General features: G+C 65.9%; 2 protein-coding genes across 2 annotated transcripts in view; one reads left to right on the top strand and one right to left on the bottom strand.

The window, feature by feature from the left end:
• Positions 1 to 25942, bottom strand: part of LOC104252220 (nucleoside diphosphate kinase, mitochondrial) — a 320155-nt gene that overhangs the window by 69547 nt on the left and 224666 nt on the right. The window lies entirely within an intron of this gene.
• Positions 16887 to 21676, top strand: FBXL16 (F-box and leucine rich repeat protein 16; the record flags this gene model as incomplete). The annotated part of the gene is given in 9 exon segments (XM_059826647.1): positions 16887 to 16918; positions 16920 to 17115; positions 17117 to 17146; positions 17148 to 17192; positions 17194 to 17979; positions 18830 to 19338; positions 19936 to 20020; positions 20674 to 20737; positions 21528 to 21676. Coding segments are annotated over 9 exon segments (1896 nt in total), but the record flags the coding sequence as incomplete, so codon positions are not given.

The following is a 25942-nucleotide window of genomic DNA, read 5'->3' as shown; positions in this document are numbered from 1 at the left end:
ACACCCCAAGTTATGCACACCCCAAGTTATACACACGCAGGGCTACAGGCACCCCAGGCCACAGGCACCCCAAGCTACAGACACCACAAGCTATGCACACCCCAAGTTATGCACACCCGAGGATACAGGCACCCCAACCTATGCACACCCCGAGTTATGCACACCCCAAGTTATGCACACCCCAGGCTACAGGCGCCCCAAGCTACAGTCACCACAAGCTATGCACACCCCAAGTTATACACGCCCGAGGCTACAGGCACCCCAACTATGCAAGCCCTGAGTTATGCACACCCCAAGTTACGCAGACCCCAGGCTACAGGCACCCCAAGCTACAGGCACCCCAACCTATGCACACCCCGAGTTATGCACACCCTGAGCTACAGGCACCCCAAGCTACAGACACCTGAAGCTATGCACACCCCGAGTTATGCACACCCCAGGCTACAGACACCCCAGGCTACAGACACCCCAAGCTACAGACACCCCAAGCTATGCACACCCCAAGTTATGCACACCCCAGGCTACAGGCACCCCAAGCTACAGACACTCCAAGCTATGCACACCCCAAGTTATGCACACCCCAGGCTACAGGCGCCCCAAGCTATGCACACCCCAAGCTATGCACACCCCAAATTATGCACACCCCAAGTTATGCACACCCCAAATTATGCACACCGCGACTTACGCGCACCCCAGGCCATGCCCGCCCCAACCTATGCACCCCCCAAACCCCGCACACCCCAAGCCATGCCCACCCCAGGCTCCAGCCCCCCTGGCTTACCCCCCCCCAACCGTGTACCCCAAGAGTTACATACACCCCAACCTCCATCCAAACTCCACCCCCCCCCGGCAGCACCCCCCTCCCCACGGGGGTGTGGGGGGACTTTCTTAACGGGGGGAAGCAGAGGCACGTGGGGGGCAGGTCTGGTCGGGGGGTCACGCACACCCGAACCCCCACTTCCCTCCCACCCCCCCAAAACCTACCCCTCGGGGTTCCCCCCCCCCCCCAGGCACCGCAAACCCCGCAATTAATGAGGTTTCCACCGGTGACAGCCCGCCAAAACGTTTGAAATAACCACCGAACAATTGGGATGGGGTGACACAAAGTCCCCGGCGGGAGGGTGGAGCGGAATGGAAATGAGGGATTGTAAATTTGGAAGGCGGAAAGAAAGAGGGAAAAGGGGGGGGGGGGGGGGGGCAGAGAGGGGGGGCCCGGGGGTGGGGGTGGGGGGGAGAGAGGGGGATTCGCAGCCCGTGGAATGATGCTGAAAGGAGTCACGCTGCTGGAATCCGTGGCAAATGAGGGGCGGGAGGGGCTGCGGGTTAAGGTGGAGCGGGTATGGGGGGGGTGTCGGGGTGTTGGGGTGTCTTGGGGGGGGGGTGTGCCCGCTGGCCTTCGTGCGGCGGCCGCCGGGGTTTGCTGGGCTCCAGGGTGCGTCAGGTTACACCCCCCCCCCCCAAACCCCGGCGGGGGGGGGGGGGGGGGGGGGTGCGATCCTGCACCGCCGTGGGGATGCGGGGCCGGCCGGGCTCAGAGCCGGGTGCGGGGTTCAGCCAGGGAGCCCACAAAGAGCCCCCGCCAGTTCCCCAGAGGCGAGGTGGCAGCGGAGGTGGGGTGGCACCGGTGCCACCAGGCACTGGCGTCCCCAGGCAGGGACCTCTCCCCACCGAGGCTGATCCCCCTCCCGGTGGGGTGCTCAGCACCCTCGGGGGACTGTCCCCCGGGAGAGCCCGGGGTGCGGGGGGTGACCCTGCCCGAACCCCACCGCAGCACCCCGGAGCGACCCGGCCCCCCCGGTCCCCGCTGCAGCCCGGGGGTGCAGCGCCCCGATCCACCTTAACCGGGTGTCACGGCGCGGGGGGGGGGACACACCTCGGCACCAGCTGGACAAGGCCACCGTGGCCAGCCCTGGCTTCCCTCCCCAGGGCCACTGGGCCAGCGGCACCCCCGCCGTCGGGGCGCGCCTATGGGGGGGGGCAGGAGCCCCTTCGGAGCACCCACCGGAGCTGGGGCTGACCTGGGAGCGGGCACCCCCCCCCCCTCCCCAGCACCCACCCTTTCGCCCATCCCTCGGGGGCAGCCGATGGGGCAGAGCCCCCCGGGGCTTCGTCGGAGCTGCCGCCGGCCGATGCCGCCGGTGACCGTGTCCCCTGGCCGTCCCCAGCATCCCCGCCGTGTCCCCTGCCCGTGCCCCCCTTGGTCCCGGCTGCCCCCCCCGGGAGATGCCCGAGCCGGGGCGCGGGGGAAGCCGCCGGCCCCTGCAGCGGGTCCCGGGTCGCTCCGGGCTCCCGGCCCAGCCCCGGGTCCCCCCTCCGTGCCCCGTTCCGGTCAGGGATGTTCGGGCTCGCAGTGCCCTCTCGTGACCGCGGACACGGCGGCTGCTCCGCCCGCTGCCCCCCGGCTGGGAACCACCGCCCCCCCACACCCACCCCGGGCTGGGGGGTCCCGGGGGTCTCCGGGGAAGGGGAAGCCACGTCCCGCGGTGGGGCAGAGCATCGAGTCATGGAATGGGACCCTGAAGGATCACCGGGTCCAACCCCTGCCCTGGGCAGGGACATCTCCCCGGGGTCAGGCGGCTCCAGCCGGGGCACACCAGGGAGCGGGCACCCCCCAGTTACCCTCTGGGCAACCTTCTGGCGTGTCTCAGCACCCTCACGGCAACACATCCCTTCCTCATACCCAACGGAAAGCCACCCGCCGCCGGGTTGGCACCGTCGCCCCTTCTCCTGCCACCCCAGGGCCTGGCGAGACGCCTCTCGCCACCCTTCTACGCCCGCTCCTATACTGAGCGGCTGGAAGAAGGGCTGCCCCGGGTGGAACCACCCCGGCTCTCCCAGCCTTTCACCACAGGAGAGGTTATCCAGCCCCCCGACCCTTCCCGCGGTCCCCTCTGGACCCGCTCCGACAGGTCCGGGTCTGCCTTGTGCCGGCACCCCAGAGCTCGGGGGTGTCACCCTGTGCCAGCGCAGGTGGGGCCCGAGGGGCCTTAGACCCATCTGCCACCCACGGGGCACCCGGGGCTTTGGGGTTCCACGTCCCCCCACGGCGGGAGGCACCCTGGTTCTTTCCTTTGTGGTTTTAGATGACCCTCCATCTCCATGCTGGGTCACCCATCTTCAGCAGAGCTTTCTCCTTTCCTGGGCAGTACCCCCCACCGAGCAGGTCCTTGGGCTTCCCCGCTGAGCCGGGGTGTCCCCCATGCCCACAAAAGGGTCCCCGTGGGGTGTCTCTGGGCACCCTCCGCCCTGCGCCGTGGGTGGGTGACAGCGAGGGCAGGGATGTTCCAGGCTGGGCCATGCCCGGAGGCAGAAACCCTCCTGGAAAGGCAAAAGTGGGACTCAGGGCAGGCTGGGACCTCGGAGGGCTGCTCGGAGGCTGGGGGTCCCCGGTCTCTCTCCATCCCTCTGCCCAGCCCCCTGCGGCTGCGTGGGGAGCTCTCCCACCCAGCCGAGCACCCATAGGAGATATGGCTGTGGTAGGCACCCACCTCGTCTTTAAAAAATAGCTGAGGAGCCTCAACTACCGGCCCAGCCCCAGGGCCGTGTGGGGATACCCCCAGCCCCTCCCCATGGAACCTGGGTGCCGAATGGGTTCTGTCCCCTCCGGGTGCCCCCAAGCATCCGGACCCCCAGGCTGGTGCCCCCAAGGGCAGGCATGAGCCCTGGAGTGCCTGGAGGAGCCTGGGGAGGCTGCCAGGAGGGGAACCACATGGTGAGGGGTGCCCATAGCAAGGCAAGAGTCCCCATGGCAAGGTGGAGGTCCCCATGGCAAGGTGGAGGTCTCCATAGCAAGGCAAGAGTCCCCATGGCAAGGTGGAGGTCTCCATGGCAAGGTGGAGGTCTCCATGGCAAGGCAGGGGTCCCCATGGCAAGGTGGGGCTCCCCAGGGCAAGGATGGGGTCCCCATGGCAAGGTGGAGGTCCCCATGGCAAGGCAGGGGTCCCCATGGCAAGGTGGGGCTCCCCAGGGCAAGGATGGGGGCCCCATGGCAAGGTGGAGGTCCCCATGGCAAGGCAGGGGTCCCCATGGCAAGGTGGGGCTCCCCAGGGCAAGGATGGGGGCCCCATGGCAAGGTGGAGGTCCCCATGACAAGGCATGGGTCCCCATGGCAAGGTGGAAGTCTCCATGGCAAGGCAGGGTCCCTATGGCAAGGTGGGGTTCCCCATGGCAAGGTGGAGGTCTCCATGGCAAGGCAGGGTCCCTATGGCAAGGTGGAGGTCCCCATGGCAAGGTGGAGGTCTCCACGGCAAGGTGGAGGTCTCCATGGCAAGGCGGGGGTCCCCATGGCAAGGTGGGGTTCCCCATGACAAGGCAAGGGTCCCCATGGCAAGGAGAGGGCCCCCATTGCAATGAAGGGATCCCCATGACAAGGCAGGGGTCCCTATGGCAAGGTGGGGGTCCCCATGGCAAGGCGAGGGTCTGCACTAGTGGGAGAAGGTCCCCATGGCAGGATGAGGCTCCCAGCAGCTGGATGAGGGTCCTCACAGCCGGATGACGGTCCTCACAGCTGGATGATGGTCCCCACAGCTGGATGAGGGTCCCCACAGCAAGCTAACAGTCCCCGCAGCAGTGTGATCATCCCCACGGCCGGGTGAGGGTCCCCACAGAAGCCTGAGAGTCCCCATGGCTGGGCCCTGCCCTCGCCCACCCTCACCTGCATGTGGCCTGGAGGAGGGGCAGCCCTGGGGGGTGTCAGGTCCTTGGGGGGGGCGGGGCAGGGGGTCCGAACCCTGTGGAGGGCACAGGAGGGGTGAGCCCTGTGGGGGTGTCTGAGCCTCAGGGGGGGTCTAGGGGGTCCGAACCCTACGGAGGGCACGGGAGGGCCCAGAGGGGCTGAGCCCTGGGGTCAGCACAACGGGGGCTGAGACGGGGGGGGGGGGGGTGTGTGCCCCAGGGAGGGGTTGAGCCCTGGGGGTCCCTGGGGGCTGTACCAGGGTGGTGACCTCAGGCCGGCCAGGCCACCCCGCTCCCCTCGGCAGCCCCCCGCCGCCGCAGCAAGGCCCCCCCCGTGAGTGCATCCTGCGGGGCGGCGAATGGAGCTGCCTATTGATTCGCAGCCCGGGCTAAAAATAACTTTCAACTCTTCATCCCGAGCTGTGAAAAATCCCCCATTGCTAGGCGACGGGTTACCGGGAGACAGCCGGCGCTAGGCGACGGCGGTTGCCGCGGCGACGGCACCCAGCGCACTGCGGTCCAGCTTTGGCACCGGTGGTCCGGTTGGATGGGTGATGCTCGGGCCCAGGGTCCCATCACCGTGGGGACATGCTGGGTGCGTGGGGTGAGACCCTTCAGCATCCCCAGGGTGGTGGGGATTGGGAGGGCAGTGGAGGCCAATGGGGTGCTGGCAGTTTGCATAAAGATGAGTTGTGGAGGAGCGGTGTTGCTTGGCTCTCGGCTGCTGCCCTGGCCTGAGCGTGGGGCACCGGCCACCACCCTCCTGGCACCCGGGGAGGGACGGTGGCCGTGGACCAGGGAGGCTCAGGGGACCTGGCCTGCCACAGCAGGGGCTGATGAGCCAGGGGTTCCCCACCGGGGTGAGCTGGGGCAACCGTGCACCCCACATCGGGGTGCGGGTACACCCCTGGGCTGGTGGCATGGGGGGGGTCCCCTCCGGCTGTGTCCCCTCCACTGGGGACATGTGCACAGAGACTCCCCGTGCCCAGGGACTCCTCCAGCTGTTGTGACCCTTCTTGGCATGAAAATGTCCCCAGGACATGGGGCCACGCCAACACGTCCCCCCTGGGGCCTGGAGCTGGCAGGGGTTAGTGACAACGGGGCTGTGCCAGGACCAAGGGGACAACAGGGACCATCTGGCACCCATCTGCCCCGCTGGGACTGGGCTCACTCCTGTCACCACCCCAGAGGTGTCCAGGGGTGCGATGACTGCCAGCAGTGCCTGTCCCCCAAGGCTGGACCACCACCTGCTGCTCCAGGGCTGCTGCTGGGTGGCAATTCCCCTGGGACACCCCCGTGGGGACAGGGCATCACGGGGGGGGGGACGACACACGACACAGGGCATTGCTGGGGGGCAAGGGATCCCTGGGGGAAGGACCCTCAGGCGATGGGGAAAAGACGTGTCACCTGGATGAGGCCACTGACCCGCACGTCCCCGCGGTCACCGACCCCTCCGGCCCCTTGTCCTGTGGTTGTCACTTGCTGGGCAGGGTGGGATGAGAGGGTGAGTGTGAGTGTGAGTGTGAGTGTGTGCACAGTCTCCTCCCCCAAACCCTCTCCCGGCTGCCAATGCGAAACCCGACCTGCCTTATAAATAATGGAGGCAGGAGCCAAGCGGCCGCATCCAGGCAGCTCCATCAGCCTCCCCAGGGCCCGGCCGGGGGGCAGCCGGCCCAGCTGGTCCCACGGCTGGAGTGGGGCCATGCCAGGGGAAAGCGGAGGGGATGGGGTTAAACACGGCACCTAACCCATTCCCTCCAGTTTGGGGAGCAGTGGTGGGGCTGGACCCCAGACTGGGGGTGCTGGGAGGTTGCTGAGTTGGGGTGATGGGAAATGGGGGGGCGGCAGTGGGGCATCTCCCGGCTGCAGGTCCCACCACCAGCCGTGGCCTGGGCAGGTGAACCCCCCCTGGCACCTGGGCACAGCACCCTTCCCTGGGTGCCTGCAGCACCCCGGGGTGCTGAGGCTGGAGCGGCCGTCCCCGCTGTGTCCCGGGGGCTGTCAGCAGGGCCTGAGCCGGGGTGAGGGGGGCCTGGCCCGGGGTCTCTGGCCTGCCAGCACCCTGCTGGGGAGAGAGCCAGAGCGAGCATCCGTCTGTCCATCCAGCCTTCCAGCCATCCCTCCCTCCACCCCTCCATCCTTCCAGCCATCCCTCCATTCATCCCTCTATCCCTCCGTCCTTCCAGCCATCCCTCCATCCCTCCTACCACCCCTCCATCCCTCCGTCCCTCCATTCATCCCTCCATCCTTCCACCCTTCCCTCCCTCCCTCCACCCCTCCATCCTTCCATCCATCCCTCCATCCCTCCTTCCACCCCTCCATCTCTCCATCATCCCTCCATTCCTCCCTCCATCCCTCCATTCCTCCCTCCATCCCTCCATCTCTCCATCATCCCTCCATTCCTCCCTCCATCCCTCCATTCCTCCTTCCACCCCTCCATCTCTCCATCATCCCTCCATTCCTCCCTCCATCCCTCCCTCCATCCCTCCCTCCATCTCTCCATCATCTCCCCATCCCTCCCTCCATCTCCCCATCCCTCCCTCCATCCCTCCATCCCTCCATCATCCCTCCATTCCTCCCTCCATCCCTCCCTCCATCCCTCCCTCCATCTCTCCATCATCTCCCCATCCCTCCCTCCATCTCCCCATCCCTCCCTCCATCCCTCCATTTCTCCCTCCCTCCATCCCCCCAGCCTTCCACCCCTGCATTCACCCACCCACCCACCCCTCTCCCCCCCTGCCTGCACACCCAGCTGCCAGCCCAGCCCTGTCCGCACCCCCCCCACACCCCCCCCCGCACCTCTCCCTCCGGCTCCGTGTCCCGCACCCTCACCTCGCCGCTCCCTCCCGCTGCCGGTGCCGCTGCCGGTGCCATCCCGTCCATTATCGCTACCGGCGACAGTGTCTCTTTAACAGCCTCCGCCGCTGACACGCGTGTGCGTGTGTGCAAACGCGCGTGTGCGTGTGCGAGCAGCTCCCCGGGCTGGCTGGCAGGAGGGACCCCCCTTCTCCACCCCCCCCCCCCGGATCCGGATCCGGCCCCTTTCCCCCCCCCTCCCCTTACTCCCCGCTTATTTTTCCTGTTGTTTAGCGGGGTTGGGGCGGGGGCCGGGCAGGATCCGGCCCCTTTTCCAACGGGGATTGTTGGTGGGTTGTTTTTTTTTTTTTGGGGGGGGGGGTCCCCCCGGTTTTCTTCCCGGTGTGTTTTTTTTTTCCCCTGCAACGAGAGGACGGGCACAAGGCATGGCATGAGCTTCGGGAGACGGTGCTGGAGGTAAGAGCCGCTCGGGAAAACCCTTTACAACACAAAGCCGGTGCCGGTGCCGCTGCCGGTTTCACCGACACCGGAGCTGCAACCACCCCCCGCCGCATCCCGCATCATGGAGCCGCGTTATATAACGGCAGCGGAGCCGGCCCGGCCCCGGGGCTCCCGGTCCGGTAGCGCCCACTCCCCCCCCCGCCGCCTTCCCTTCCCCTCTCCCGGTGGTCGGTGATCCCCCCCCCCCCAACCCGGTGATGCTGCCCCCCGCCCCCATCCCGGTTTGGGGACCGGGGGGATGCTGGGGGGGGGGGTTAGGTGGTGCCCCCCCCCCGCCCCAGCATGGCCGGGCATCACCGGGTGGGTAACGGCACGGGGGGGGCGGGTGGGTACCGGGGGATGTGGGGATGCTTTGGGATGGGGGTTTAGGGGGGACATTGCCGTGGGGACAGGGTCACCCGGGTGTGGGGCTGCTGACTGCCCATCCCCTCTGCTGCCAGCCCCCAAACTGCCCCTTGTCCTCCCTGGTGGCACCGCGGGACTGCTGGCACTCCCAGAGCTGCACCCCAACACCCTGACACCCCAAGACCCCGACACCCCAACACCTCGGTGGGGCTTTCCTCCACTGCAGGGTGACACAGGCCAGGGCCGGGGGGAACGACAGCGGCAGCCACCGCCATCCCAGGACCCAAGGGAAGGGGAAGGCCCCGGCTGCAATGGGGCCGAGGGGGCTGAGCCCCACAGCGGGGTCCCACAGAGCCCAGTGTGGGGCCAGGGACCCCCCAGCAGCCCGGGAGGGGGGCGAGGGGCTGGGTGCAGGTTGTTTCAGCAGGACAGGGGATGGGGATGGGTGGAGGGGTCCGTGCGCGAGGCCGGCTGGGGCTGGGGACCAGGCGGGCAGGCTGAGCCCCATGGAAGGGCTGGGGCGGTCTGGGGGAAACTGAGGCACAGGGTTGTGGCAACAGCCAGGCCCAGACCCCCACGACCTCACCTGGGTGGGGGTCTGGGGATGCCATGGGGCACCGGGCCAAGGTGGTGGGGCAGCTCTGGCTCTCGGGCATCCGCCGGTGCTGGCGGGACGCGGCGGCGCCCGGGTGGTAGAGGCCAAAGCGTGGCAGTCCCTGCGGCAGGGATGCTCCTGGCAGAGGTCCTGCTCCACATCCACCCTCTGCCCCGGGTACAGGGGGGGCTCAGGCTTTATTTGCAGCACCCAGGGGGGCTCGGCACACAGCAGGGTGGGAGCAGCGGGCGCAGAGCAAGCGCCATGCCGTGCTGGCATCTCCCTTCCTCTGAAAGCTGGGTGCTGATTTCACTCCGGCTACCAGGAAGAGGGAGGGAGGTGGCTTTGAGTGGGGAGGACTCGCTCGAGCATCCATTTTTAATGAGCTAGATATCTATTTTTCCCCGAGCTGGCTTCCCCCACATCGATCCCTTTGCCATCCGCCGGGCCTGCTCTCCTCCCAGTGCCAGCGGCTCCACGGTGGCGGGGAGCAGCGGGACGAGCATCCCTGGCGCTGGGAACCTCCCGCCTCCCCAAATCAAGCTCCCGGGGACGGAGGGACCCTCGCTCAGGCCGAGGCATCACATGCAGGAAGGCAGGAGGGGGGAAAAGGTTCCCCCTGTCCACTCCGGCGGGGTCACCTCCGTGTTGACCATCCCATGAGGATGTGGCCATGCTCCAGCCAGGAGAAGGGAGGCCGGAGCGAGAGCACCTTGAGTTTGGGGGCTGGATCCTGCCTTCGTGCTCTGCAGATTTAAGCTCTGCCTGGCTCAGACTCTGGCAGCTCAGTGGCAAAGCCAAGTCGCCCTCCCCGTGCCTCAGTTTCCCCATGTCCAAGCTGGGGCCCATTGCTCCCCACCAGTACCTGTGAGGATGGAGCAGCTCCCAGAGAGGAGAAAGGGGATTTGGGAGGTGAGTGGGTGCCGATGGCGTGGGAGGGAGCGGGATGGGGTGCGCGGGGGAGCGGGGCTCCTTCAGCAGCATCCCACCCCCGCCCAACCTCTGCCCACCCACCACGGGGACCGGCAACATTCACTGGGTGCTCCAGGGCTGGCGGCGCAGAGTGGGCCGGGGCTGAAGGGGACAGCATCTGGGGACGGGGCAGGCAGAAGCCGTTTCTCCAGGGTTTCTACCTGCTGGAGGTGTGACCCGTGCCCAGCTCCTGGCTGGAGGAAGCGGGCAGCCGGGGGGGCTGCCCTGGGAGCAGGATCAGGCCAGTGCCTTTGCTTCCAGGAGTGCATCTAATGGCTTTTTGGAGCCTGTGTAGGCATTTAGCCCCTACAACCCCCTGCACCAGGGAGTCCCGTGGCTGAAAGCCGCCTGCCCACCCCGGCATCCCATAAGCCTGGTGCCGAGGGCTCCCGTGCTGGGCAGGCGTTCACCTGCCTTGCTTCGACCCCGTCTCCTGGCTGGCCCCCTGAGCCTGGGGGCAAAGGGGCATCGCTGTTTGCATGGCCGTTGCCACGTCTGGAGGGATGAAGGGGTTTGAAGAAGAGGCTCAAGTCCCAGCGGTACCCGGGGAGCACAGGGGCAGGGGGGCTCAGGGGCAGCCGTGGACTGTGGTCTCCTGACTTCTCCCCTCGTGGGATCTTGTGTTTTTGTTCACCCCTTCCTGGGCCCAAGAGGGGCAAAGAGAAGGGCTGTAACGTGGCGGGTGCCGTCGGTTGGGCTCTGGCTGGGCTTGCAGCGAAGGGAGGCCAGGCCGGCACAAGAGGAGCTGCTCCCTCTTCCCCTCGCCTCGGTCGGTGGGCAGCAGGGCAAAGCTTGGCTGAAGCACGAGCATCCTCCCATGGCAGTGAGGGCTGGTACCTCCAGAGGAGGCTGGAGGAGATGGGCCCAGGGCAGCACGTTGAGGTCCAGCTCTGCTCCGGTCTGTGCATCCCGTGCTCCTCTTGGGTGGGGGATCCCCCCCGAGGGGACATGGGGCTGCCTGGGATAGGGAGGGAGGTCAGGACGTGATGTCTTTGGGAGATTTGGGTCTCAGCAGAGAAGACAAATGGTGCTGTGGGAAGGGCTTGCGGCAGCCGGAGGGGACCCGGCTGCCTGTTGCGAGGAAGTTTTGCCTGGCCAGGCCTGGGGGGCTGGAGCTCTGCCTCCTCCCTACAAGTCCCCCTTGCTGAGGGCTGGCGGGGACAGGAGCTGTGTCTCCCGGTGCCCCCGGACATGAGCCATTCTTTCAGCTAAGCAGAAAGTGGTGGGGACCTGAGTAGAGCCTGGCTTTGGCACCTCAGCCAGCATTTCCCCGGCTCCCTGGGCATGGGGATGGCCCCGCACAGCTCAGCCCCAGCTCTTGCTGTTCGGAAAGGCTGTGCAACCTGGGGGAGAGCAGTGTTGGGGGGTCCCTATCGTGATGGCTCCACTGCCCAGCCATGAGCTGCCTGAGACCCAGCGACGGATTCACCAGCCGGGCCGGTGCTGAGTGGCAGCCGGCAGGAATGGGACTCAAACCAGCTGTTTTCCCAGTCCCTCCTGAGCCTCTTTGTCCGCTGCAAGGTGGAACGAGCTCTTTGGCATCGTTGGGAGCCAACAAGGGAGCATGAGAACTGCTCTCAACCCTCCGGTCTCCCAAGGAGCTCTCAGGGTAATCTCAGGAAGGAGTTTCCCAGCTCCCATCACACAAACGGCAGGTCTCTGGGGCCAGGCGGAGCAGCGAGGCCCTTCCCCACCACGAATTCCTGGCTTGTGCAGCAGGTGAATACGGAGCACTGAGTTTGGAGCTGTGCTCTGAGCCTCTCTCCCAGCTGCCTCATGTGAGTGCCGAGCCCAGGAGTGCTGATGAATGTGCACACACACAGAGAGGCACATGGACAGGCAGCTTCAACCCAAACAGACAGCAACACCCGCTGCCCCTCCATCTCGGGGGAAGCCAGTGGCTCCTCCAGGGCCTTCTGCGGCTCCTCTGCATTCCCGGGGTGATCCAAGCCTTCCGAGGGGACCCGGCCTCGGAGGCCGGCGGTCGTACACCCCTCTGACTGCACATGGCATGGGCAGTGGTCTGACCTGATGGGATCAGAGCAGGAGGTAGCTCGCACACCACTGAGCACTGCCGGGGAAGGCGATTTGTATGGTGGGATGTTTTTACGACTACCGTGTGCTTTGGTCAGCAGGTTCAGCCCCCCCCCAAAGCAAGAGCCTGCGTGGCATTGCTGCTGGTTGGGGATGTCGCGTAGAGCTGAGGGAGTCCAGGGGAGCCGTTATCCTCAGGAGTGCTGGACAAAAGCCTTGGCTGTGTGTTCCGCCACAGCACTATGTCTCGGGTGTGTTTTCTCCGCCTGTAGAGCAACTTGATTTGCTGCATTAGTAAAAATAGACGGGCTAATGAATTCAGCTGATGCAACCCTCTGTGTGTGTGTGCGTGCATGCGCTTATCTCTGTTTGTGTGTGTATGTGTGCATGTATATGTGCAGCTGAATGCCAAGGCTCGTGCAAGGTGCATCCACCAGCTCCTGGGGCTCTGACGGGGTGGTTGTGTGTGTGTCCGTGCATGTCTGGGTGTGCATATATATATGTGTGTGTGTGTGTGTGTGCAGGAAGCCGTGAGCGATGGCTGCTTGCTGCCGAGCAGCGCTCTGTCACTGAAGCAGTGGCTCTACAGAAATAATTTTGCAGCAGCTTTGGATTCTTGGATTCTGGCAGAGCAATAACAGGGCTCCACGGCAGGCTGCCGGGGCAGGAGGGGGGACTCCAGGGACCTGGTGGGGCGATAGTAGGATCACACATGGACCTGGCGGGGCAATAATGCATCGTCGCAGGGACCTGGTGGGGCAATAGTGGATCTTTGCAGGGACCTGGCGGGGAAAGAGTGGATGCTTGCAGTGACCTGGCGGGGCAATAGTGTAACCTCGCAGGGACCTGGCAGGGAAAGAGTGGATCCTCACAGGGACCTGGTGGGGTAATAGTGGGTCCTCGCAGAGACCTGGCGGGGCAATAGTGGAACCTCGCAGGGACCTGGCGGGGCAACAGTGGAACCTCGCAGGGACCTGGTGGGGCAACAGTGGAACCTCGCAGGGACCTGGTGGGGCAACAGTGGAATCTCGCAGGGATCTGGCGGGGCAACAGTGGAACCTCGCAGGGACCTGGTGGGGCAATAGCGGATCCTCGCAGGAAGCTGGTGGGGTAATAGTGGAACCTCACAGGGACCTGGCGGGGCAATAGGGGATCCTCGCAGGGACCTGGCAAGGCAATAGCTGGTCCTCGCAGGGGGCCGCTGAGGCAGGGGGGTCCCGCAGGGGCACGTTTGCGGGAGGGTGATGCGGCCCCGAGGAGGCCGGGCCGCTGTCCGCGGTGCTGAGCGGCGCCGCTGTCCGCGGTGCTGAGCGGGGCCGCTGTCCTCGGTGCTGAGCGGGCCGGCCCAGCGAGCAGAGCCGGGGCCCCGGTGGCTCCCACGCCTGGCCAGTCCGGGGTCTCAATGGCCTCCAAGCCCGGCTGACCCAGAGTCGTCGGCAGCCTCCGAGCCCGGCTGGTCCAGCGCTCTCCCTTGAGCCCGGCCGCAGCGGGACGACGTCTCATCTGCCACAGCCTGGGGTCTCCCAGCGAACACCCACTCAGGGGTGGCACTAACAGGGTGAGTGATCATCCTGCCCACCTCTTGAGCCCCTCATCCCTCTTGACTACCACATGGAGATGGTAAAGTCATCAATGACTTGTACAAGCTCTGTCTTCCCAGCAGCTTTTGTCCTACTCTTCCCAGCATCTTCATCAACTGTGTCATGTTTGTAGTGACAGGCTCTTAGACCCCCTTCTTTCTTCTCTCTTCCTGCGTCAAATCCGCCCCCCCACCACTGCATCATCGTTCATTGTGGATGATAAAACCCTCATGAATGGAATGACTTCTCTGGCAATGACGTTTCCTATGAAATGTGCACCCTGGAGTGAATTCGGGAGACTAAAAGACTTTGCCCTTTGCTTTTGTCAGGTTTCCTCCCACTGTGGATTGGGAGCTGGCACTCCACTGCTGGCGGACGCTTCCCCTGTGAGGCGTGGCCTGCAAGAGCAGAGGGGGGTTGCCATGCGGGGTTGCGATGCTGGACCCTTCCTGTGGGATGGTGGTGTTAGTTGATGTTTGGACTTGATGATCTTACACATCTTTTCCAACCTTAGTGATTCTGTGATTCTGTGATCCCAGGATAAGGATGGTCATACCAAGTGCTGAACTCTCCTTCTGGTGACCTGGTGGTTGGCCCAGTCACGCAATCTGCAAACAGTGAGATAAGGGGGAGAGGAGGAAAGACCAGATCTCTGCTCTCCTGCTGCTTTGGGGTGACCAAAAAGCATTTGGAGGTGCTCATAGGACTGCTGGAACATCAGAGTGGCTCTGTACTGACACCTCCAAGGCAGATGGCTTTGTATCTCCCTGTCCCTCCACTGTCTCAGTGGATTGGAGGGAGGGCCTGGGGCAGGGCAGGGTGCGTGCTGGGTCTCCCTAGCAGGTCTGATCTCTGCGGGATGTGGTACTTGCACTTTGTACATTGGAGCGATGTGACCTCAGCCCCAGGGTGCAGGAACTTGGGGGGGTGCTTGGCTGCAGGCAGGGGATCCCCACAGTGCTAGAGACAGAGGAGAGAGTGGTTATCAGACCCATTCCCCTCCCCAGTCTGCGCCCTCTGCCCACCCTCTCCAGGCTGGGCTCCCCCCACAGGCACCGTCTTCCTCCTTTTGAGGCTGTAGGAACCCCCAAATCCTTGCCTGCACATTTCCCCGGAGAGATGCGGCCGTGTACAGCCAGCACGCCTGCCCAGCCTCCGGCCGCCGCTGCCTCGAGCCTGCCTGTGCCCAGAAGGCCCGAATCTCCATCCGTCTCTCTATTTGAAACGACTTCCCAGCTCATTCATGGTTCGGGATTTCTGTGAGCCAGACAGGCAGCCTCAGCGCCCCGAGGCAGGGGGGATCTGGCTCAGCTTTCCAAGGCAGGACTCGGAAAGCTGCTAAATCCACTCAGCCCCCCCTGAGCCTGGCCTCGGGGACCAACTGAGGTCTGAGCTGGTTGTAACCATTGCCAACACCTCCCGCTGGCTGCATTTCAGTCCGGCGACTTGTCAGCATCTGTCCCCTCCCATGGCTGTCCCCTTGGGCTCCCAAGGCCCCAGGCTGCCCCTCTGCCACCACCTGCCCTCTCCCGGGGGACAGCCAGCATGCCGAACGGCTCTGGCTGTGGGCTCCGTGCCGGAGCGACAGCCTTTCCGTGCTGCCTGGTAATTATCTGTTTGGATTTGTGCTGTACGGCTGTGTTAGACACCCTGGTGCATGTTCTGTTTGCTTCCCTAATTGCTGCCAAGCGTCGAGTCGCTGGTTTTAAGTTTCTCCCATCTTTCCCCTCCTCGTCTCCTGCTTTCAAGTGAATTTAACACAAGTCCAAGCATCAGAGGCCCAGCTCCTCTGTCGGGCAGCGTGAGCGGAGGCAGCAGAGGCTGCAGCCGAGCGGGAAGCGGCGCCAGACTGTCTGCACAGGGCTGGGCTCATCCCCAGAGGCCGGGCACTCGTGGTGCCGCTGCCACCGGGCCGGGCTGTCTGCAGGCACCTCCGCGCCGCTGCCGCTCGCACCGCGGGAGAGGAGGCTTCAGCAGCTCCCACCAGCCCCGTCCCACGGCCCCGCTGTGCCGGGGAGGGCATCCCCAGGAGACGCCACACACCATGCATCCCATGGGGTTTGCCGGCTCCACTGCTGGCAGCTGCCTGCGCTCCTGGGCTCTTCCACGGCACTTTTCGGGTGGCTGCTCCCCTCCCTGGCTGCTCCAGGAGGGCTGGATCCAGGGATGCCGTGAGGGTGAAAGCGATAGGCTGCAGGCAGCGGGGGATCTAGGCTGCACCCCGCTTGGCAGCCATCTCCCCCAGGCTGCATGGAGCATCCTCAGAGCCCACGGACCTGGGCCATAAGCATCACTGGCCGGGATACTCCTCCTTCAGTGTCCATCCATCAGGGTCTGGCCATCTCCATCCCAAATCAAGCAGCTAAAATAATTCCCTTGCTTTTATCTTGGGTCTGGGGGGAGCCGGCGACGGAGAGGGTCCTCCAGTCCCATCAGCCACCATCGGATGGATGTGCCAGCCATCCCTCAGGGCTCGAGGACCGCATCCCTGTCCCCTGGTCCCTGAGCTGGAAGCTGCTTTCCTGGGCTCCAGCTCCTCGCTGCGTCCCCGGGGGCTGCCGGGACGCCAGCACCCTCCAGCCTCAGACCCGTCAGGGTTTGGCACAGCCCCGGCAAACATGGTGCGGGCAGGACGGGCAGCGGACCGGCAGGGCCGCACACCAGGCACCAGCTGGGGCAGGAGGCGGGGGTGAGGCCCCCATAAATTATTCACCTCCATATTTATAGAGGGAAATGTGTTGAATAATGGATGGCGGGGTGCGGCGGGGCCGTTGGAAAGCCAGCCTCGCTGCCGCTGAAATATTTATTGGCCTGGTTTGCTGGGGTGCCGCCCGGCTGCCACGAGGCTCGGCAAGGCTCGGCAAGGTTCCCGGCCAGCACGGGCTCACCGCCGAGCGCCTGGCTGGCACGGCGAGTGCGGGCAGCTCTGCTCTGCTGCCGCTGCCTCCTCTCCCCTCCACAAAAATGATCAGGGGGATGGCACACCTCTCCTGTGGGGAGAGGCTGAGAGAGTTGGGGTTGTTCAGCCTGGAGAAGAGATGGCTCCGAGGAGACCTTATTGCAGCCTTCCTCTGCTTAAAGGGGCTTATAAGAAAGATGGGGACAGACTTTTTAGCAGGGCCTGTAGCGATAGGACAAGGGGTGATGGTCTTAAACTAAAAGAGGGGAGATTCAGCCTAGATTTAAGGAAGACATTTTTTACACTGAGGGTGGTGAAACACTGGCACAAGTTACCCAGAGAGGTGGCAGATGTCCCATCCCTGGAAACATTCAAGGTCAGGTTGGACGGGGCTCTGAGCAACCTGGTCTAGTTGAAGATGTCCCTGCTGATGGCAGGGGGTTGGACTAGATGGCTTTGAAATGTCCCTTCCCACCCAAACCATTCTGTGATTCTACGATCCTGCTCCTGCTCCTGCTCCCATCGGTGGCTGGATCCTAGGCTCCGAGAGGGATGTGAACATCCAGGGACAAATCCCCATCAGTCCCCCATCAGGGGGGACACCAGGGCCATGCAGCCCCTTGGAGAACCCCACTCTGTGCCCCGGGCATGTCCCCTCTGTGGCCGTGCACAGCAGCCCTGCGCCACCCGCTCCCTCGTGCCACCCTGCTCACTGCACAGGGACCCCCAGGGTCTCCCTCCCCACCAGTGCCACGACATCCCCCAGCCCTGCCCGCTCTCCCTGCCCGCTCTCCCTGCCGGGGGTCCCGGTGCAGCCTGCCAGCCCCTCAGCCCGCATCCCTACGTTGCAGAGAGACCTGTGGAAGATGTCGAACCCGAGAAACGGCGACACCAAGCCCCCATGTTTGCCCCGCAATGGACTGGTGAAGATCCCCACACAACCCAACGGCCTCGGCTCCGCCAGCATCACCAAAGGCACCCCCGCCGTGAAGAACCGCCTGTGCCAGCCTTCCTCTGTGCCTGCCATCCTCAGCCCAGCCTTAGCCCACCGCAGCGACCTGCCCATCCCCAGCCTGGCCTCCCCGCTCTCCTTGGCCACTCTGGCCAGTGTCTCCTCCCCTCCCAGTGCTTCCTTGGTGGGACTGAACACGAGCGAAGGCTCGGAGCAGCCCTCGCCGGAGCGGCTGCCCGGCTCGCCCTCAGAAAGGCAGCTGGCGGTGGACGAGAAGATCCTCAACCGCTTGTTCTGGTACTTTTCGGCATGCGAGAAGTGTGTGCTGGCGCAGGTGTGCAAGGCGTGGCGGCGGGTGCTCTACCAACCCAAGTTCTGGGTGGGCTTGACGCCTGTCCTGCACACCAAAGAGCTCTACAACGTCCTGCCCGGCGGCGAGAAGGAGTTTGTCAGCCTGCAGGGCTTCGCCGTCCGCGGCTTCGATGGCTTCTGCCTCGTGGGCGTCTCTGACCTGGACATTTGTGAGTTCATTGATAACTACCCCCTCTCCAAGAAGGGGGTCAAGTCCATGAGCCTTAAGAGGTCGACCATCACGGACGCAGGGTTGGAGGTAGGTGACCCCGGCGAGGTGACCGGGGTGGCTGAGACGTGGCAATGGAGGGTCCTTCCCGGTGGCCCTGGGACACACGCGTGGGCAGAACTTTTACTGGCCACAGGCAAAGAGCGGGCAGGTGGCATGGCCATCCCATGGGTGCAGGCAGCGTTGGGAGCCCCTTGCCCATGCTCTGGGCAGTGGGATGGACTGCAACCTGCACTGCCATCCCAGGCAGGGGGTGAAGATGCTGTTGGGGGGGGGGTTCATCCCCACTGCCTGCGCATGCTGCCTGCAGATGTTGCCGGCAAGGCAAAGCCAGGCGAGGTGGCCCTGCCGCTGGGTGGTGGATGCGGCGGTGGGCGGTGAGCAGGGCTCAGGGGACGGGGACATCCCCGCTTGGCTGGCTGCTCCCCAGCGAGGGGGATCTCCTGGGCAGGGGGCTGTGGGTCAGATGGAGATGGGGCAACTCATGATCCTGCATGGGGCCAGGCAAGGTCCCCACCGAGGTCCCCTGCCCTGTGCCATGGCCAAACACAGCTCCAGCTGCTCCGCAGCCGCATCGTACCCGAGCAGCGCCTGGGCTGGGAGTGGGCATTAATCCTGTCCCCACCAACAGTACCAGGTACAGAGCAGGGGCCGTGGCCAGTGGTCCCTGCCTGTCCCTTCCCGTTCCCTGTCGATGCTGGCATGTCCTAGAGCAGGGCGCTGCTCCAACCCCGGGGGGTGGGTCCCAGGGAGAAGGCTGGACCCACACAGGGCTGGGGGCAGTGGGAAGAGGCCCCGGGGGCTCAGAGGGAGCCAGGGCAGGGGCACGAGGCTGTGCAGGGTGGTGCCCACCGTGCCCTGACCCCCTGCCCCTCGGCAGGTGATGCTGGAGCAGATGCAGGGCGTGGTGCGGCTGGAGCTGTCGGGCTGCAACGATTTCACGGAGGCCGGGCTGTGGTCCAGCCTCAACGCCCGCATCACGGCGCTGAGCGTCAGCGACTGCATCAACGTGGCCGACGACGCCATCGCCGCCATCTCGCAGCTCTTGCCCAACCTCACCGAGCTCAACCTGCAAGCCTACCACGTGACGGACACGGCGCTCGCCTACTTCACTGCCAAGCAAGGCTACACCACCCACACCCTCCGCCTCAACTCCTGCTGGGAGATCACCAACCACGGCGTGGTCAACATGGTCCACAGCCTGCCCAACCTGAGCGTCCTCAGCCTCTCGGGCTGCTCCAAGGTGACAGATGATGGTGTGGAGCTGGTGGCCGAGAACCTGCGGAAGCTGCGCAGCCTCGACTTGTCGTGGTGCCCCCGCATCACCGACATGGCCCTGGAGTACATCGCCTGCGACCTGCACAAGCTGGAGGAGCTGGTGCTCGACAGGTACGGCGCCACGCTGAGCTCTGCTGAGCCATGCCGAGCCACGTTGAGCTGTACCAAGGCATGCCGTGCTGTGCTGCGCCGTGCCGTGCCATGCTGCGCCATGCCGAGTCATGCCAAGCCATGCCATGTCATGCCACGCTGAGCCGTGCTGAGCCATACTGCATCATGCTGAGCTATGCCAAGCCATACTGAGTTGTGCCAAGGCGTGCCATGCCATGCCGAGCCATACTGAGCCATACCACATCACGCTGAGCCATGTCAAGCCACGACATGCCATGTCATGCCATGCCGTGCCATGCCACGCCGCACCATGCTGAGCTATGCCATGCCATGCCATGTCATGCCATGCCATGCCATGCCGTGCCATGCCGTGCTGTGCCATGCCATGCCTTGCCATGTCACGCCATGCCAAGCCGTGCTGTGCCATGCCATGCCACACCATGCCATGCCACGCCACGCCATGCCATGCCATGCCACACCATACCAAGCCATGCTGAGCCATGCTGGAGGCAGTGGGTACAGCATGGGAGCCACAGTCTGGGGACACCCATGGGTGCTCCGCTGCTGGTCGGCTCTGACACCCCGTGTCCCTGGCAGGTGTGTGCGGATCACCGACACCGGCCTCAGCTACCTGTCCACCATGTCGTCCCTGCGGAGCCTCTACCTGCGCTGGTGCTGCCAGGTAGGTGGGGGAACACAGCCGTGCCCGCCCTGGCTGGCACGGTGGGGAGGGCAGAGCGGCTGGCACCTCCCTGGGGATGGGCCTCGAGCTCAGGGTGGGCACCCTGGGCCGGCTGGAGCCCCCACCACTCGGTGCTGGGAAGCAGGGAAGGGATGGGGTGCTCCTGGGAGCTCAGCAGGACTCAGCCCCTGCACCCTGCCTGGGCACCCTGCCCCAGCACCCTGCCCCAGAACCTAGCTCCCTGACCCTGCTCCCTGCCCCAGCACCCTGCCCTTGCACCCAGCACCCTGCCCTTGCACCCAGCACCCTGCCTGGGCACCCTGCCCCTGCCCCAGCATCCTGCTCTAGCATCCTGCACCCTGCTCAGGCTCCCTGCCCCAGCACTCTGCACCCTGCCCCAGCACCTTGCACGCTGCCTGGGCACCCTGCCCCAGCACCCAGCACCCAGCAACTTGCCCCTTCACCCGACACCCTGCCTGGGCACCCTGCCCCTGCCCCAGCATCCTGCCCCAGCATCCTGCACCCTGCTCAGGCTCCCTGCCCCAGCACCCAGCTCCCTGCCCCAGCTCCCAGCACCCTGCCCCAGCGATGCCAAGCGCCCCGTGGACCCCCCCTTGTCCCCCACCCCGCTCCCACTCCATTTTCCTTTCCAGGTGCAGGATTTTGGCCTGAAGCATCTCCTGAGCATGGGCAGCCTGCGCCTCCTCTCCCTGGCCGGTGAGACACCCCCCTCACCCCCCCAGGACTGGGGTGGCCGGGTCCCCACGGGGCTGGGGGGAGACGGGGCGTGGGGACAGGGACAACCTGGGGGACAGCCGGGGGGACAGCCAGCATCCCCCCTCCCCAGCATGGCACGGCTCCCGCATCCCCCCGAGCCGCCCGGGCACCCGCACCCAGCCCAGCTCCCCGGGGCTGAGTCCGCGCCTGGGTTCTTGGGGTGCTGGGTTTTTTGGGGTGCTGGTTTTTTGGGGTGTTGGTGTTTTGGGGTGCAGGATTTTGGGGCACTGGCTTGTTTGGGGTACTGGTTTTGGGGGTGTCACTGTTTTGGGGTGCTGGTTTTTTGGGTGCTGGTGTTTTGTGGTGTTGGTGTGGTTTGGGGTGCTGTTTTTTGGGTGCTGGTGTTTGGGGTGCTGGTTTTTTTGGATGCTGGTGTTTCAGGGTGCTGGTTTTTTGGGGTGGAGGTGATTTGGGATACAGGTGTTTCGGGGTGCTGGTTTTTTGGGGTGATAGTGATTTGGGGTGATGGTTTTGGGGGATGCTTTTTTGGGGGATGATGGTGTTTTGGGATGCTGGTGCTTTGGCATGCTTGGTTTTTGGGGCGCTGGTGTGTTTGCGGTGCTGGTTTTTTGGGTCCTTTTTTTGGGGGGATGCTTTTTTTTGGGGGGTGCTGGTGTTTGGAGGGCTGCTTTTGAGGGCGGCTGGTTTTGGGGGGGCTGGTGTGTTTGGGGCGCTATTTTTTTGGGGGTGCTGGTGTTTTGGGGTGACGGTACACCCTGCCCACTTGCAGGCTGCCCCTTGCTGACCACCACGGGGCTGTCGGGGCTGGTGCAGCTGCAGGAGCTGGAGGAGCTGGAGCTCACCAACTGCCCCGGGGCCACCCCGGAGCTCTTCAAGTACTTCTCCCAGCACCTCCCGTGCTGCATGGTCATCGAGTAGCGCCGGATCCGGATCCGGCCACCCCGCTCCCACGCCCACCCCGCAGCCGCCCCGTCTGACATCGCCCACCCCATTTCTTTCCGTCTGTTGGGGGATGCGAAAGACGCCGTCGATTACAACCGACCCCGGACACCCCCCAGCATTGACACCCCCGAAGGACGCGGGGTTCCGGAGGGAGATGGGGGACGGTGTCACCCCTAGCCGGACCCCTCCTGGGTACCCTGTAAATCCCCCCCACGCCGCCGCCATTGCCCGTCCTCCTCCCGGTGTCCTGCCAATCCCTTCCGGACAGACGAACAGACATCATGGAAACCCAAAGTGGGAAGGCGACAGCAGCGTGACCCCCCCTGGCCGCATCCTGCCCCCGCCCCGGTGCCAAGCAGGCACGTGGCCCTGCTGCCAAGGATGCTCCCGGGGACCAAAGGATGCTCCCAGGGATGGGCGAGAGGAGGATGCTTATTTTTTTGGCACCCATGGGCGGTGGCGGAGGCTGGATGGGGCCCCTCGCACCCCCAGAGCGGGTCACCGAGCCACCCCCTCCCCGTGCTGTGCACCCCCCGAGCCCCCAGCCCTGCCCTTGGGTGCCCAGCGCTTTCTCCTGGTGAATAGGATGTTTTTCTCCGCCTGCCTGCCCACCGCCCTCGCATGCTCGCTTGCTTCAGTCTCGTGGTACGGCAGGCTCCAGGGTACCTGGAGGGGACGGTGACAAGTGATAGCCCCCACCCGGCCCCTCCATATGGCTTTGCCCTGGCCGGATCCTGCCCCAGGAGTCGGGCTCTCCCAGCAAGCATCCCCCCCTTCGCCCAGGGGATCCCGCTGCACCCCGGTTTACGTGGGGTCAGTGGGGCGATGCTGTTCCCCACGGGATGCCGACGCTGAGGAGCAACCCGTCCGGCTGGGATGGGACATCCTGGGGGACGGGGGCCAGGTCCGAGCCGCCGTGGGGACACCGGCAGCACAGAGCGAAGGCGGGAGGTGGCACCTCAGGACACGCTGCCACCGCCATCGTTCTTCCAGCTGGAAAGCCATCGCCCCAACGCCAGCGGCAAGCGGGGGAACAGGGGGACCCCTGGGCTGGGCCGAGCTGGGCACGGTGCTGGGGTGCCCACGGGGACCTGGCGCGGGAGGGGGCTCAGTGGCCGTCACCGGGGCATCGCCCGCTGCCACACCGGCTGCCTGCATGGCCCCGGGAGGAGTGCGGGCACGGACACAGACACGGGCATGGGCATGGATACGGACACGGACACGGACACGGACACGGACACGCTTTCGGTTTGTTTTGCCTTTGTACCGGCCGGGAAGGAACTGCTGCACCACCCGCCGCCTCCGTGCCCTCCTTTGTCCAAAACTCCCCTTTCTGGCCCCAAAATGGCACGAGGACCCTCGTGGCCCTGGAAGGGGTTTTGGGGTGCACCAGGAGCCAGCAGGGCCGCGGGACAGGGTGGCACCGCTGGGACACGGAGCACCCTGGCATGGCAGCAGCCAGGGTGGGGGGCTGCCTGCACCCCCAAACCCACCGGTGCCTGTGGGACACAGGTGCCAGGACATGGGTGCTAGGGGCCAGGGACAAGTAGGGCAGTGGCACATGGAGGGGCCCCCCACCCCTGCAGGTGACAGCAGCAGTTGGGGGGTGCCGTCAGCCCCATGCACCCCCATAGTTCCACGTTGCATTCGCAGCCCCAGCACAGCCACAGCCCTGGGGCTGGGGTGTCCCCATCCCCTTGCCACACCCTCCCATGGCAGGGCACCCCCATACCCCCCAGTGCACCCCCATATCCCCCAGTGCACCCCCAATCCCCCAGGCAGCTCCACACCTCAGTGCACCCTCATATCCCCCCAGTGCATCCCTATACCCCCAATGCACCCCATATCCACCCAGCACCCCCATTTTCCCCCCTACACCCTCACCCCCCAGTGCACCCCATATCTCCCTGGCACCCCCACCCCCAACGCACCCCACATCCCCCTGACACCATTTTCTCCATTGCACCCCCCCCGCCCCCCGCCCCCCTGGCATCCCCACCCCAATTCACCCCATATTGCCCCCTGACACCCCCATTTTCCCACTGCACCCCCCACGGGCCTCACATCTCCCCGGCACCCCCACCCCCAATGCACACCATATCCCCCCAGCACCCCCATTTTCCCCCCTGCACCCCCACCCCCAATTCACCCCATATCCCCCCAGCACCCCCATTGTCCCCCCTGTACCCCCACCCCAATTCACCCCATATCCCCCCAGCACCCCCATTGTCCCCCCTGTACCCCCACCCCAATTCACCCCATATCCCCCCAGCACCCCCATTTTCCCCCCTGCACCCCCACCCCAATTCACCCCATATCCCCCCAGCACCCCCATTGTCCCCCCTGCACCCCCACCCCAATGCACCCCATATCCCCCCAGCACCCCCATTGTCCCCCCTGCACGCCCACCCCAATTCACCCCATATCCCCCCAGCACCCCCATTGTCCCCCCTGCACCCCCACCCCAATGCACCCCATATCCCCCCAGCACCCCCATTGTCCCCCCTGCACCCCCACCCCCAATGCACCCCATATCCCCCCAGCACCCCCATTGTCCCCCCTGCACCCCCACCCCAATGCACCCCATATCCCCCCAGCACCCCCATTGTCCCCCCTGCACCCCCACCCCCAATGCACCCCATATCCCCCCAGCACCCCCATTGTCCCCCCTGCACCCCCACCCCCAATGCACCCCATATCCCCCCAGCACCCCCATTGTCCCCCCTGCACCCCCACCCCAATGCACCCCATATCCCCCCAGCACCCCCATTTCCCCCCTGCACCCCCACCCCCAATGCACCCCATATCCCCCCAGCACCCCCATTGTCCCCCCTGCACCCCCACGCCCGCCGCGCCCCGCCTCCCCGCTCCGTGCCGGGGGCGGGGTCTGACTCGGGGCGGGGCTTGATGCCGGGGCGGGGCCTGCTGGGGGCGGGCTCGCGTTCTGGGGGTGGGGCGAGTTTCGGGGGCGGGGAGTAGGCGGGGCGCGGCGGCGGAAGGGGGCGGGGCGCGGCGGAAGAGGGGCGGGGCTCGGTGGCAGTTTCCGTGGCGGCGGTGGCGGCCGGCGGGGCCTGCTGGGCCCGAGGTGCCGGCGGGGCTGCACCGGCACCGGGTACGGCACCGGCACCGCGGCGGTGGGCCTGGCCGGCAGCGGCAGGAGTGGCGGGAGGGGGCCCTGAGGGGACGCTGAAGGGCGGGAGGGGGCCCTGAGGGGCTGAGGGGACCCTGAAGGGTGGGAGGGGGCCCTGAGGGGCTGAGGGGACCCTGAAGGGTGGGAGGGGGCCCTGAGGGGACCCTGAAGGGCGGGAGGGGGCCCTGAGGAGCTGAGAAGACCCTGAAGGGCGGGAGGGGGCCCTGAGGGGCTGAGGGGACCCTGAAGGGTGGGAGGGGGCCCTGAGGGGACCCTGAAGGGCGGGAGGGGGCCCTGAGGAGCTGAGGGGACCCTGAAGGGCGGGAGGGGGCCCTGAGGGGCTGAGGGGACCCTGAAGGGTGGGAGGGGGCCCTGAGGGGACCCTGAAGGGCGGGAGGGGGCCCTGAGGAGCTGAGGGGACCCTGAAGGGCGGGAGGGGGCCCTGAGGAGCTGAGGGGACCCTGAAGGGCGGGAGGGGGCCCTGAGGGGCTGAGGGGACCCTGAAGGGTGGGAGGGGGCCCTGAGGGGACCCTGAAGGGCGGGAGGGGGCCCTGAGGGGCTGAGGGGACCCTGAAGGGTGGGAGGGGGCCCTGAGGGGACCCTGAAGGGCGGGAGGGGGCCCTGAGGAGCTGAGAAGACCCTGAAGGGCGGGAGGGGGCCCTGAGGGGCTGAGGAGACCCTGAAGGGCGGGAGGGGGCCCTGAGGGGCTGAGGGGACCCTGAAGGGCGGGAGGGGGCCCTGAGGGGCTGAGGGGACCCTGAAGGGCGGGAGGGGGCCCTGAGGGGCTGAGGGGACCCTGAAGGGTGGGCGGGGGCCCTGAGGGGACCCTGAAGGGCGGGAGGGGGCCCTGAGGAGCTGAGGGGACCCTAAAGTGTGGGCGGGGGCCCTGAGGGGACCCTGAAGGGCGGGAGGGGACCCTGAAGGGCAGGAGGGGGCCCTGAGGAGGCCTGGAGGGGGCCCTGAGGGGTCTGTGGGTCAGGACCGGGCCCTGAGGAGGGGGGAATGTGGGGCATGAGGGAGGTTGGGGCTCCTGGTGAGGGAAGGGTGTAGGAGCAGGAGGGCCTGGTTCAGGGGGGAGCTGGCCTGTGGGTGCCCCCAGAGACCCTGCAAGC

Source organism: Gavia stellata, chromosome 18, assembly GCF_030936135.1.
Source record: "Gavia stellata isolate bGavSte3 chromosome 18, bGavSte3.hap2, whole genome shotgun sequence".
NCBI classification, from domain to species: Eukaryota; Metazoa; Chordata; class Aves; order Gaviiformes; family Gaviidae; genus Gavia; species Gavia stellata.
The sequence above is the reverse complement of the archived record's forward strand: the minus strand, read 5'-3'. Positions and strand labels throughout refer to the sequence as shown.